Source organism: Solanum tuberosum, unplaced genomic scaffold, assembly GCF_000226075.1.
Source record: "Solanum tuberosum cultivar DM 1-3 516 R44 unplaced genomic scaffold, SolTub_3.0 scf00322, whole genome shotgun sequence".
NCBI classification, from domain to species: Eukaryota; Viridiplantae; Streptophyta; class Magnoliopsida; order Solanales; family Solanaceae; genus Solanum; species Solanum tuberosum.
Window position 1 is genome coordinate 627,066 of NW_006239245.1, and position 13,013 is coordinate 640,078.

Consider the following 13,013-nt stretch of genomic DNA (forward strand, 5'->3'; position numbering starts at 1 on the left):
CTTTATTAATTACCTTATTTTTCTAATTTTTATACTCTCATATCTATGGTGTATGATAATTTATTTATTATTAAGCCATTAACAAAAAAAAAAAAATCATTCAAATTACAATATATATATTTTTGGTATGTAGATGAATATTACACCATGTTGTGGTATTTATTGCAACTACTTCATTATTGTTTTTGAGTATTATAAAGAAAAGTATTCTATGAAGAGATAATTATAAGTGTCATAATTCAAATGGTTGGTTTTCATAGCTTGTTCTAAAGTGATGATATCATTTTCTAGTCTCTTCCAAATGATACCCAACAATTGTAGATGTCCTCAACAAAATCTGCCTCAAACTCTCCATAATGTTTATAAAGTCAAACCTTTTGTTCTATGTTGCTCGGACTTTTTAAAAATATTAATGTATACATGTTGACTTCTCCAAAAGATAGTGTATTTTTGGAAAATCCATATACGCATAGGAAGGATAACTTTCAAAACAGTCAACAAGAACAAACTGTGAAATCGTAAGTGGGTTCTGGGGAGGGTAGAGTGTGCGCAAATCTTATCTCTACCTCGTGGAGGCAGATAGACTGTTTTCGAAAGACCCTAGGCTCAAGTGCATCAAACCAAAGTAAAAGAAGAAGACCGTTAATAAGAAAAACAATATAAAGTCTACAAGAAAGACACAAAAACAACAACAAACACAATAAGCGACCTATGGCAAGAACTACAATGGTACGACTAATACTACGATAGAAACTAACAAGCCTAAACCTTCGCAAGGCATGACAACACTCCACCCGTAAACTTTCCAAGCAGTCAAAATGAAAACTATATAATCCACGAATTCATTTTTCTTGTGTAATTATCCGCCCGATAAGCAGCCCTACTTCTGCATCTAGTATTATGTTCTTGATGACTTGACATGATAAAATCAACATTACTATTCAAATAGTTAATTTTTTGCTGATTACATTACACATACTAATAGGTCTCATTTCAAAAAAAATGTTAAGGGGGGAATTCACTTTAGGAATGCACACAACAGCAAGACAGAGATTGAACTCAAGCATCAATATCACACAAGACAAGTAAATATATCAATCATCAACCAACTATACACATACGTTAATCCCAAACAAATTAGTGAAGAGATAAATCGACTATCTTTAAAAAAAAATGTACACAACAGCAAGACAGAGAACTAAAGGCAATGGTTCAGACTACAACATTTTATAAATATTCACAGCACTTAGAGCATAACTTTCAGAAAAGAAAACTACAATAAATAATACTATAGCTTCTTTCTAATAACTAACACTATTAGTTCGAATTACAATATTGTATATAGAGAAATACAAACAACTAAAATATATCCGCTAACACTTAAACTTCTGGGATTGCTACTTTACTGTTCCTTCTAACGCCTTCCTAGTCCTTGATCGTTTTGCTTCTTCTAGACAATCTCGAGTCCTTCACAAGTACAGCATCTGGATCAGCCCCGTCTTCCTTGCCCTTGAGAGCCCTCTCATGCTGATCGTCTGGTTCCTTTGTTGCCAATGCTGAAGTTGTGCCATCACCTTTTTTGGCCCCGTCTTCCTTGTTCTTAGTAGGCCTCCCACGACCCTGTTTTTTTGGTTGCTCCAAATGCACCACATGTCGAGGATCCTCCTCTTTTTCCTTTTGCTGCTGCTTCTTTTGTGTATTTGACGAACTCCCCCTTTTCTTGCTCTTTCCTTTTCTCGTTGGATTTGAGTTTTCGCTGTCACCAGGAAGCAAAAACCGTCCTCCATCAATCATAACAATTTCCCCCCTTTCACACATCTTCTCCAGATGATGTTTCAACATTGTCGTATGAGCCCTTGGCAAACTGTCATTATTTTTCATGATAAACTCAGATATCGAGTCTTCATTAGAACCCCCTTCTTCGTCCAATTCTTGCAACGCCTTTTCAATCATCTATAACAAAACAAAACATTCGATTTACATCGTTAATTAACAAAATTCAGAAGAGTTAACCCCTCCGAAAAATTGAAATCTATAACCAAAGAAATCATTTTAATCCAATAATCAACTCTAGTTTTTTTCAAAAATTCGAAAAAAAAGATAAATATAAGATTAGTTAAAACTTTCTACAAATCAGTTAATTCAAACAAAAAACACAAACTTAAGTGAAAAACTGAATTACCCAAGCGTAAGGAGGATGATCGGGGGTAGTCTGAAGATCAGACATATAACGATCAAGGTGCTGTTGAAGAATCGAATTCTGGGTCTCTGATAATGGCGCATTAGGTTCACTGTTGGACATTTTCACAATTCCTTCTCTCAATTTGTCCATGGCTTTCTCCAGATTCTTCTTCTTCTACAGCAACTTAGGATTTTCACAATTTTTTTTTTGGTGTGTTGACAGATACATCATTTCTGGTGGTATTTCCTATTTATAGAAGATTTTTGGGCGGTTGGGTTGAGAAATTTGATTTTTTTTTAAAAAAAAATATTTATTTTAAAAAAGACACCTCATGTGTCATCTCAAAATAAAATCATTTATTTGAAAAAAAAACAAAAGTATCTCCAATTTCCCGTTAAAACAGTTGAGAAATTTGAATTTTTTTTTTCTGGTTGTATTTTAAAAAAAAAGATTCGTTATTTGAAAATCAGTTATTTGAAAAAAGACATTTTGTTATTTAAAATTCATTTATTTGAAAAAACAAAAAAACAAAAAAATCTTCGATTACTCATTAAAACAGTTGAAAATTTCTGCAAAAATGAAATAACACTAGTCATTAATCTGTCAACTCATTAAAATACTTGCGAAAATTCTAATGTGCAATAGAAGTATCAAAAATAGAAGAAGAATAAGGAGAAAGCCATGGAGAAATTGAGAGAAGAGATTGTGAAAATGTTCAACAGTGATCCCAATGCGCCATTATCAGAGACCTATAACTCGATTCTTCAACAACACCTTGATCGTTTTATGTCTGGTCTTCAGACTACCCCCGATCATCCTCCTAACTCTTGGGTAATTCATCTTTTCACTAAAGTTTGTGTTTTTTGTTAGAATTAACTGATTTGTAGAAAGTTTTAACTAATCCCATTTATCTTTTTTTCAAATTTTTGAAAAAAATAGGATTGATTATTGGATAAAAATGAGTTCTTTGGTTATAGATTTCATTTTTGAGGAGGGGTTACCTCTTCTCAATTTGGTTGATAAGCGACGTAACTCAAGATCCTTGTGGCCAGGCCTTGTGAGGCTATAGTCTAATCCAATCCTTTCTTTTGTTATAGATGATTGAAAAGGCGTTGCAGGAATTAGATGAAGAAATGGGGTTCCAATGACGACTCGATATCTAGTTTATCAAGAAAGAGTATGGCAGTTTGTCAAGGGCTCATATGACCCTCTGCTAAAACATCATTCGTAAAAGATGTGTGAAAAGGGAGAATTACTTATGAATGATGGAGGACGGTTTTTGCTTTCAGCTAACAACAAAAACAGTGGTGCTGATTATGATGTATGATTCCTTGCTAAGTTTTGGCTTTAAGCCACTGATTGTATTGAGTTCCCTGCTGATAACATTGTGTTTGTGGTAATGTAGTAGCAACTGCTGCATTGATCTTGCTTTTAATTTAAATCGTTTACGTTTATAGTGGTCATGTACAAATGTAACATTTGATTCACCATATGCAAGTTTCCGCCTTTGCTTCTCACCACCACTATGGAGCAGATAATTAAGGAATTTGACAGTGACATTCTACTTCCTGAGGTCTTTGTTCCGTATTCTACAAGTTCTTCGGAGTTTATGTTAGGCCCGTGCTTCAAGGATGGATTTCCTTCGCGTGTTCACTTTGATGAACTTCTGATAGTATTGAGGAACTCCTGAAATCCATCCTTGAAGCACGGGCCTAACATAAACTCCGAAGAACTTGTAGAATACGGAACAAAGACCTCAGGAAGTAGAATGTCACTGTCAAATTCCTTAATTATCTGCTCCATAGTGGTGGTGAGAAGCAAAGGCGGAAACTTGCATATGGTGAATCAAATGTTACATTTGTGACCACTATAAATGTAAACAATTTAAATTAAAAGCAAGATCAATGCAGCAGTTGCTACTACATTAGCTACACAAACGCAATGTTATCAGCAGGGAACTCAATACAATCAGTGGCTTAAAGCCAAAACTTAGCAAGGAATCCAAAGAGAAAAGGTAAGAGCAAGAGAAGGGGGAATTCATCAATTACATACACAAAAGAAGTCGCAACAAAAGGAAAAGGATACTCGACATGAGGTGCATTTGGAGCAACCAATAAAACAGTGTCGTGGGTGGCTTGCTAAGTACAAGGAGGATGGGGCTAAAATAGATGATGATATAATTTCAGCATTGGCAACAAAGGAACCAATAGATCAGCGTTGTGAGAAGGCTCTCAAGGGCTAGGAAGATATAGGAAGGGACAGTAAAGCAAGGATTGTAGTTCCTTGAATCTTTATCTTAGGAAAAATGGTACAAATTGAGATAAAGTATCAAGTTTTACCTCACCCCATTCATCTTTTTTTTTTCAAAATTTTGAAAAAGTTAGGGTTGATTGTAGTTTATCATTTATGCTTGGTGGAAAAAGAATGAATTCTCTCGTCGTGATACTACCCTTGGTCATCCTTTTTATACTTGAGTAACTCATCTCTTCGTATAAACTTTGTATTTTTCATTATGATTAATTGTTGTAAGTGGTTTGTATAATGTTTTACTTCATCTATTAATTATTTTCCCATGAAAAATAGGATTAATTGTAGTCTATCACATGGATTTGCCGAAAAAAATAAATTCTTGGATTATAGTAATTTCATTTTGAGTGCTTAGAAATGGGTCATTCTTGATAATGCAAAATTTCATTCTTCATTTCTTATCTTGTCTTCACAACTATCCCTCATCATCATCCTTATATTTGGGTAACTCATCTCTTCATATAATTTTTTTTTAATCTTTCATTATGATAAATTTTTGTAAGTGATTTGAATGAAATTTTAGTTCATCCTTAAATTTTATTTTGAAAAAATTAGGGTTGATTGAGGAAATCATAATCAGTGTAACCTCACAAGTGGGGTTTAGTGATGACAGAATATAACACTCATTACCTCTATCTTTGAGGGTATCGAGGCTATTTTAGATAAACTCTCGTCTAAAAAAATGTAACCAACACATGAAAATAAGAAAGAAAAAGAGACAACAAAATAAAAATGTATAAATAAGTGTAGCAACAAATATTAATGCACATTGGAGAAATAGAAACTACGCAATACTTAAATCATGAAGTAGGACAACACTCAACTATCTACTAGCTTTCTACCTTAATCATCGACCATCATACCTCTTTATCTAAGGTCATGTCCTTAGTTAGTTGAAGTTGTATCATATCCTGTCAAATCAACTCCCTTAATTCCTTTTCAACCTACATATACCTCGCCCAACTCCTACTACGTACAACCAACCTGTCATACATCCTCACACTTCCTATTCTCATGGAGACTAGCCCCTAATGTAGTATAATTTCATTCTTAATCATATCTCTCCTAGTATGCCTACATATCCATTTGAGCATTTTCATTTCCACTACCTTCATCTGCCTCATACAATAGTGTTAGTCCAATCGCCACACTATATAACTTATCTTTAAGCCTTATTGACTTATTCTTACCGCATAGTATACTAGAGGTGAACCCTCATTTTATCCACCTCATTCCAATACGGTGTGTGACATCATCGTCAATCAACCCGTCTCCTTAAATTATAGACTGAAGATATTTAAAATCTTGAGTATGACTAGTGCATCAATCTTCACTTTCATTTCCACCTCACGAGTTATCAGTGAAATTGCACTCTGTACAATCAATTCGATGCAATTTAATTTCAGAATATCTAATAGAAATATCAAACAATAAAACAAGAATACTAAAATAACTAGGCAAGAGTAATAAAATATCTAAATAAAATATCAAAACAAGAACGATAGAACCTGGGTGTAATAAAGGGTCGTCCAAATTATAAGGAATGATCAGACGATGTCAAAATCATTGAAGCTCATCAGGCGAGTGGATCGAAGGAACTAGGTCACCCCAAAATTCATCGTCAAAAAGGGTTTCCTTTTACCGTACATGTTTCTTCGCAGATGCAACACACACACATCGATAGAAGAGGAAATAGATAGACCGAAAGAAGTAAAGGGGCGATCTACAATACTTGACTCCAACCAGCAAGTAGAAGAAGATGAGGAATAAAGAGAGAGAGAGAGGGGGGGGGGAGAAAGATAGATAGATAGAGAGAGAGAGAGAGAGAGAGAGAGGAGAGGGGGGGAGGGAGGGGTGAGATAGGGAGAGAAATAAAAAGAAGAAGGAGCCCTTATTAAGCGAAATTCACTTTATTGCCGTATATTCTAATGTTAATGCCCTCATATCTCTGTGTACGTAAATTCATTCATTATAAAGATATTAATAGATAATGATCATTCAAATTAAGATATATGTTTTGGGTAGATAGATATAGATCATGATGTGGTATTAATTGCAATTCGTTAATTATTTTTAGAATTATGAAGAAAAATAATTTATGAAGAGATAATATATACAATTGGCTGATCTGATAAGAATATTTATATCTAATAGTGGTATTGAATAGAATATTGAACAATAATCAAAATCCCTGGCAACACCATTAGGGATGAATATAAGAGATTCAAGACGAGTTTTTCACCAAATACACAATCGTAATACCAAAATTTGCACAAGTCGTTTACTCGGCCCCGACAACACCATAACCCACTCGTATATTTATCTTGGGCCATATATCTTGATTTGGGCCTAGATTGTGTTCTCTTTTTTGGGTAAACAATAGAATTTCATTAGTTTATAACCCGGGAAAGGGCCAAAAATATAATTTTATCTTTAAGCCTTAGTGACATATTTTTATCGCATAGTATACTAGATGTGAACCCTCATTTTATCCACCTCATTCCAATACGGCGTGTGACGTCATCGTCAATCAACCCGTCTCCTTAAATTATAGACTGAAGATATTTAAAATCTTGAGTATGACTAGTGCATCAATCTTCACTTTCATTTCCACCTCACAAGTTATCACTGAACTTGCACTCCTTGTACAATCAATTCGATGCAATTTAATTCAGAATATCTAATAGAAACATCAAATAATAAAACGAGAATAACAAAATAACTAGGCAAGAGGAACAAAATATCAAAATAAAATATCAAAACAAGAACGATAGAACCTGGGTGTAATCGAGAGTCGTCCAGATGATAAGGAATGATCAGACGATGCCAAAGTCATCGAAGTTCATCAAGTGGGTGGATTGACGGAACTAGGTCACCCCAAAATTCATCGTCAAAAAAGGTTTCATTTTATCGTACATGTTGCTTCGCAGATGCAAAACACACGCATACACAAAGCGATAGAAGAGGAAAGAGATAGACCGAAAGAAGTAAAGGAGCGATCTATGATGCTTGACTCCAACCAACAAGTAGAAGAAGAGAAGGGATAGAGATAAAGAGAGGTAGAGAGCGAGATATATATATATATATATATATATATAGAGAGAGAGAGAGAGAGAGATAGAGAGAGAGAGGGAGGGGGGGGATAGGGAGATAAATAAAGAGAAGAAGGAGCCCTTATTAAGCGAAATTCACTTTATTGTCGTATATTCTAATTTTAATGCCCGCATATCTCTACGTATGTAAATTCATTCATTATTAAGATATTAATAAATAATGATTATTCAAATTACAATATATGGTTTGGGTAGATGGATATAGACCATGTTGTGGTATTAATTGCAATTCCTTAATTATTTTTAGAGTTATGAAGAGAAATAATCTATGAAGAGATAATGTATACACTTGGCTGATCTGATAAGAATATTTATATGTAATTAATAGTGGTATTTAATAGAATATTGACGTCAGTGTATACAAAATATTATAGGGTGAAAATCGTTTTCATCCCCCCACGTTGCTTTAAAAATCATACTCGCCTCTCAACTTTGAACAATAATCAAACTCTCCGGCAACACCATCAGGGATGAATATAAGGGATTCAGGATGAGTTTTTCACCAAATACACAATAATACACAATCGTAATACCAAAATTTGCACAAGTCCTGTACTCAGCCCCGACAACACCATAACCCACTTGTAGATTTATCTTGGGCCAGATATCTTGATTTGGGCCTAGACCGTGTTCTCTTTTTAGGGTAAATAACAAAAATCCGTTAGTTTATTACCTAATTACTTCTTTCCCTTCAATTTTCATTATTATGAATCCTATCGAAAATTGAACCTCAGATATATGTATCTATTGCGTTTAGATACATATTAGATAGATGGATATCATTTAGTGTGTCTAATGAAGAAAGCATAACTGTTAATAAGAAAAGTTGTATAGTCTACAAGAAAGACACAAAAACAACAACAACAAACACAATAAGCAACCTATGGCAAGAACTACAACGGTACGACTAGTACTTTGACAGATTCGGAAGGCATGATAACACACTGCCCCTAAACTTTCACATCTAGTATTATGTTCTTGATGATTTGACTTGATAAAATCAGCATTACTATTCAAAGAGTTAATTTTTTGTTAATTACATTACACATACTAATAGGTCTCATTTCAGAAAAATGTTGAGGGGAATTTACTTTAGGAATCATAGCAATATTAGTATGAGTTAACCATGAAGACTAACATCACAAAAAAGGGCTGTAACCTGCAAGGCATAAGTAGGTTCAGGATACAATCTGTTGTATTTGGGGATTCGTGCTTAGCACGATCATGGAACTTGTAAAAGATTTAATTTGCATATTAACATACTTGGAATCTATTACTTTAATGTTTGAGGTTCATTTTACATAAAACGTTTGTGATCGTAGTACTTTGGGAAGAATTTCATTTCGTATTCATGACATTAGACATCTCGAACTAACTTATCAGATTCATCAATAACGACTCGACTTTAAGACAAACATATTCAAGTAAGGGACATACCAAACTCCTCAATCATCATGAGATTTAAAACATACTTGGCCTTAGCTTTATCAAGATTAGCTCTTTTTTCAGGACTGTTGTTGGTCTTCATAGCCTGTTCTGCAGTGATGACGTTATTTCCTAGCGTCTTCGGTTCATTGTAGATATCTCCATAGGTAATTTCAGACCATCTGTTAAAATAAGTTGTAGCCAAATGAGTCACAAATGTATATGAAAATGTTGAATAGTGATGTTCACAGTGAAGTGATTGTTCTAGAACAACGATATCTTATTGTTAACATTAGAGAGACCCCTGCATATCAAGCATTCTAATATAATTTGTAATCTGAACATAATTGACAAACGGTTTTTGAAGACTTATTAGAGAATATTGTATCGCTTTTTGATTAGCTTTCCTCAATGAGGTGCAAGTTAAGTTGTGCGGACTCTTCACTTTTGATGCCTTATCTGTGTCGGATTCTCCAAAAATATACTACTTATGGAGAATCCGTCATGCACCTGTTGACATTTTTTAAGAGTCTGAGCAACATAGAGTACAAGCATAACAGGAACTGTTACCAAGATTGGGATAGCTGTAAGCCTGTAACCTTTCTCTTCTCTTGCATAGTAGTGGGAATTTCATTTTTGTTCTCCTGTTCTGAAAATGTGATCACCCTTGTGTCTGGACCTCTTTTTGCTCTTCTCTTTCTTTCTCATCAACTTGCGTCCTGTCATTTCCATTCTTCACTTCTTTTTTTGTTCTCCGTTGTTACTTGTTGAGGTTCCTGGTTGTTGTTTTTTGTCATTGTGATCGGAAACCATTCTGCATAATGCGTCCCATTTAAAGAAGTGCCACCTTCCTCTAGGATGCCATTTTTTATTTTGAAAACGTCACAAGTACTCTGCTCACCTTCCTCTTACTTCCATTACCATTCGCGACTGCTACAGCAAAGTGAAATTCAAAGAGGGATCCATCCAGGTACTCTGCTCTCCAGAAGGGGAATTTATCCTTAATGCGAGATTTCCTGATTCAGATATGAATTTAATCGGACCCCCCAACAGATATCGAACACCAGGTGAGAGAACAAATTTAAAAAAAATGCAACGTCCTCGACCACACCATTTTCAGGTGTTACATCTATGATTATTCCATTGAAAAAGAAAAAGTTTTTAGATATTCAGATTTCAGTGCAAAGCTCATGGAGAAATTAGTTGAATTTCTTGAATAGACATTGAACTCAAGCATCAATATCACACTAGACAAGTAAATATATCAATCAATCAACTACACATACGTCAATCCCTAGCGACTATCTTTAAAAAAATGTACACAACAACAAGACAGAGAAATAAAGGCGATGATTCAGACTACAACATTTTATAAATAGGCAAAGCCTGTAGAGAGTACACAAGTTTTATTATATAGAGCATAACTTACAGAAAAGAAAACTACAATCGACTAGTAAATAATACTATAGCTTCTGTCTAATAACTAACACTATTAGTTCGAATTACAATATTGTATATAGAGAAATACAAACAACTAAAATATATCCGCTAACACTTGAACTTCAGGGAATGCTACTTTACTGTGCCTTCCAACGCTTTCCTAGTCCTTCATCATTTTGCATCTCAAGTCCTTCAGAAGTACAGCATCTGGATCATCCACGTCTTCCTGGCCCTTGAGAGCCCCCTCACGCTTATCTTCTGGTTCCTTTGTTGCCAATGCTGAAGTTGTGCCATCACCTTTTTTGCCCCCGTCCTCCTTGTTCTTAGCAGGCCTCCCACGACCCTGTTTTTTCGGTTGCTCTAAATGCACCACATGTCGAGGATCCTCCTCTTTTTCCTTTTGCTGCTGCTTCTTTTGTGTATTTGACGAACTCCCCCTTTTCTTGCTCTTTCCTTTTCTCGTTGGATTCGAGTTTTTGCTGTCACCAGGAAGCGAAAACCGTCCTCCATCAATCATAACAATTTCCCCCCTTTCACACATCTTCTCCAGATGATGTTTCAGCATTGTCGTATGAGCCCTCGGCAAACTGTCATTATTTTTCATGATAAACTCAGATATCGAGTCTTCATTAGAACCCCCTTCTTCGTCCAATTCCTGCAACGCCTTTTCAATCATCTATAACAAAACGAATCATTCGATTAAAATCATACATTACATCATTAATCAACAAAATTCATAAGATCTAACCCCTCCTCAAAATTGAAATCTATAACCAAAGAACACATTTTTATCCAATAATCAACTCTAGTTTTTTTCAAAAATTCGAAAAAAAGATAAATGGGATTAGTTAAAACTTTCTACAAATCAGTTAATTCTAACAAAAAACACAAACTTTAGTGAAACGATGAATTACCCAAGCATAAGGAGGATGATCGGGAGTAGTCTGAAGACCAGACATTAAACGATCAAGGTGCTGTTGAAGAATCGAGTTCTGGGCCTCTGATAATGGCGCATTAGGTTCACTGTTGGACATTTTCACAATTCCTTCTCTCAATTTGTCCATGACTTTCTCCAGATTCTCCTTCTTCTACAGCAACTTAGAATTTTCAAAAGTTTTTTTTTGGTGTGTTGACAGATGCATCATTTCTGGTGGTATTCCCTATTTATAGAATTTTTTTGGGCGGTTATGTTGAGAAATTTGATTTATTTTTTTTTGTCGTTTTGGGTGATGATTTTTTTTTAAAAAAAATATTTATTTTAAAAAAGACACCTCATGCATCATCTCAAAATAAAATCATTTAGTTGAAAAAAAAAACAAAAATATCTTTCATTTCCCGTTAAAACAGTTAAGAAATTTGAATTTTTTTTTGGGGTTTTGGAAATGGTTTTATTTTTTTAAAAAAAGACATTCGTTATTTGAAAATCATTTATTTGAAAAAAGACACTTCATTATTTGAAAATCATTTATTTGAAAAAAGACATTTCATTATTTGAAAATCATTTATTTGAGAAAAAAAATCTTCGATTTCTCATTAAAACAGCTGAAAATTTCTCCAAATAATGAAATAACACCAGTCATTGATCTGTCAACTCGTTAAAATACTTGCGAAAATTCTAATGTGCAATAGAAGTAACAAAATTAGAAGAATAATAAGGAGAAAGCCATGGAGAAATTGAGAAAAGGGATTGTGAAAATGTCCAATACTGATCCCAATGCGCCATTATCAGAGACCCAGAACTCGATTCTTCAACAACACCTTGATCGTTTTATGCCTGGTCTTCGGACTACCCCCGATCATCCTTCTTACGATTGGGTAATTCATCTTTTCACTAAAGTTTGTGTTTTTTTTGTTAGAATTAACTGATTTGTAGCCCCATTTATCTTCTTTTTTTCCCCGAATTTTTGATAAAATTAGGGTTGATTATTGGATAAAAATGAGTTCTTTGGTTATAGATTTCATTTTGAGGAGGGGTTACCTCTTCTCAATTTGGTTGATAAGCAATGTAACTTAAGATCCTTGTGGCCAGGGCCTTGTGAGGTTATAGTCTAATCCAATCCTTTCTTTTGTTATAGATGATTGAAAAGGCGTTGCAGGAATTAGATGAAGAAATGGGGTTCCAATAAAGACTCGATATCTAGTTTATCAAGAAAGGCTATGACAGTTTGCCAAGGGCTCATATGACCCTCTGCTAAAACATCATTCGCAGAAGATGTGTGAAAAGGGAGAAGTACTTATTACTGATGGAGGACGGTTTTTGCTTTCAGCTAACAACAAAAACTTGAATCCAAAGAGAAAAGGTAAGAGCAAGAGAAGGGGGAAGTCATCATCAATTACGTACACAAAAGAAGTCACAACAAAAGTAAAAGGATCCTCGACATGAGGTGCATTTGGAGCAACCAATAAAACAACTTCGTGGGAGGCTTGCTAAGTACAAGGAGGATGGGGCCAAAATAGATGATGATGTAGTTTCAGCATTGGCAACCTAAACATCAACGTCGTAAAGAGGGCTCTCAAGGCCAGGAGGACAGGGTTGATCCGGATAC

At 34.7% G+C, this 13,013-nt stretch overlaps 2 protein-coding genes across 2 annotated transcripts; both read right to left on the minus strand.

Annotated features, from left to right (window-relative positions):
- Positions 1–1,208: 1,208 nt before the first annotated feature.
- On the minus strand, positions 1,209–2,591 carry LOC102594387 (HMG-Y-related protein A-like). The gene is made up of 2 exons (XM_006360395.2): positions 2,183–2,591; positions 1,209–1,953 (listed from the first exon to the last, which is right to left on the minus strand). Exons 1-2 carry the CDS (start codon positions 2,330–2,332, stop codon positions 1,426–1,428), a joined length of 678 nt encoding a protein of 225 aa, XP_006360457.1. The 5' UTR covers positions 2,333–2,591; the 3' UTR covers positions 1,209–1,425.
- A 7,871-nt stretch (positions 2,592–10,462) lies between these two features.
- On the minus strand, positions 10,463–11,580 carry LOC102594715 (HMG-Y-related protein A-like). Its single transcript, XM_006360396.2, has 2 exons — positions 11,382–11,580; positions 10,463–11,143 (listed from the first exon to the last, which is right to left on the minus strand). The coding sequence occupies exons 1-2, from the start codon at positions 11,529–11,531 to the stop codon at positions 10,628–10,630; spliced, it is 666 nt and encodes a 221-aa protein (XP_006360458.1). The 5' UTR covers positions 11,532–11,580; the 3' UTR covers positions 10,463–10,627.
- Positions 11,581–13,013: the final 1,433 nt, after the last annotated feature.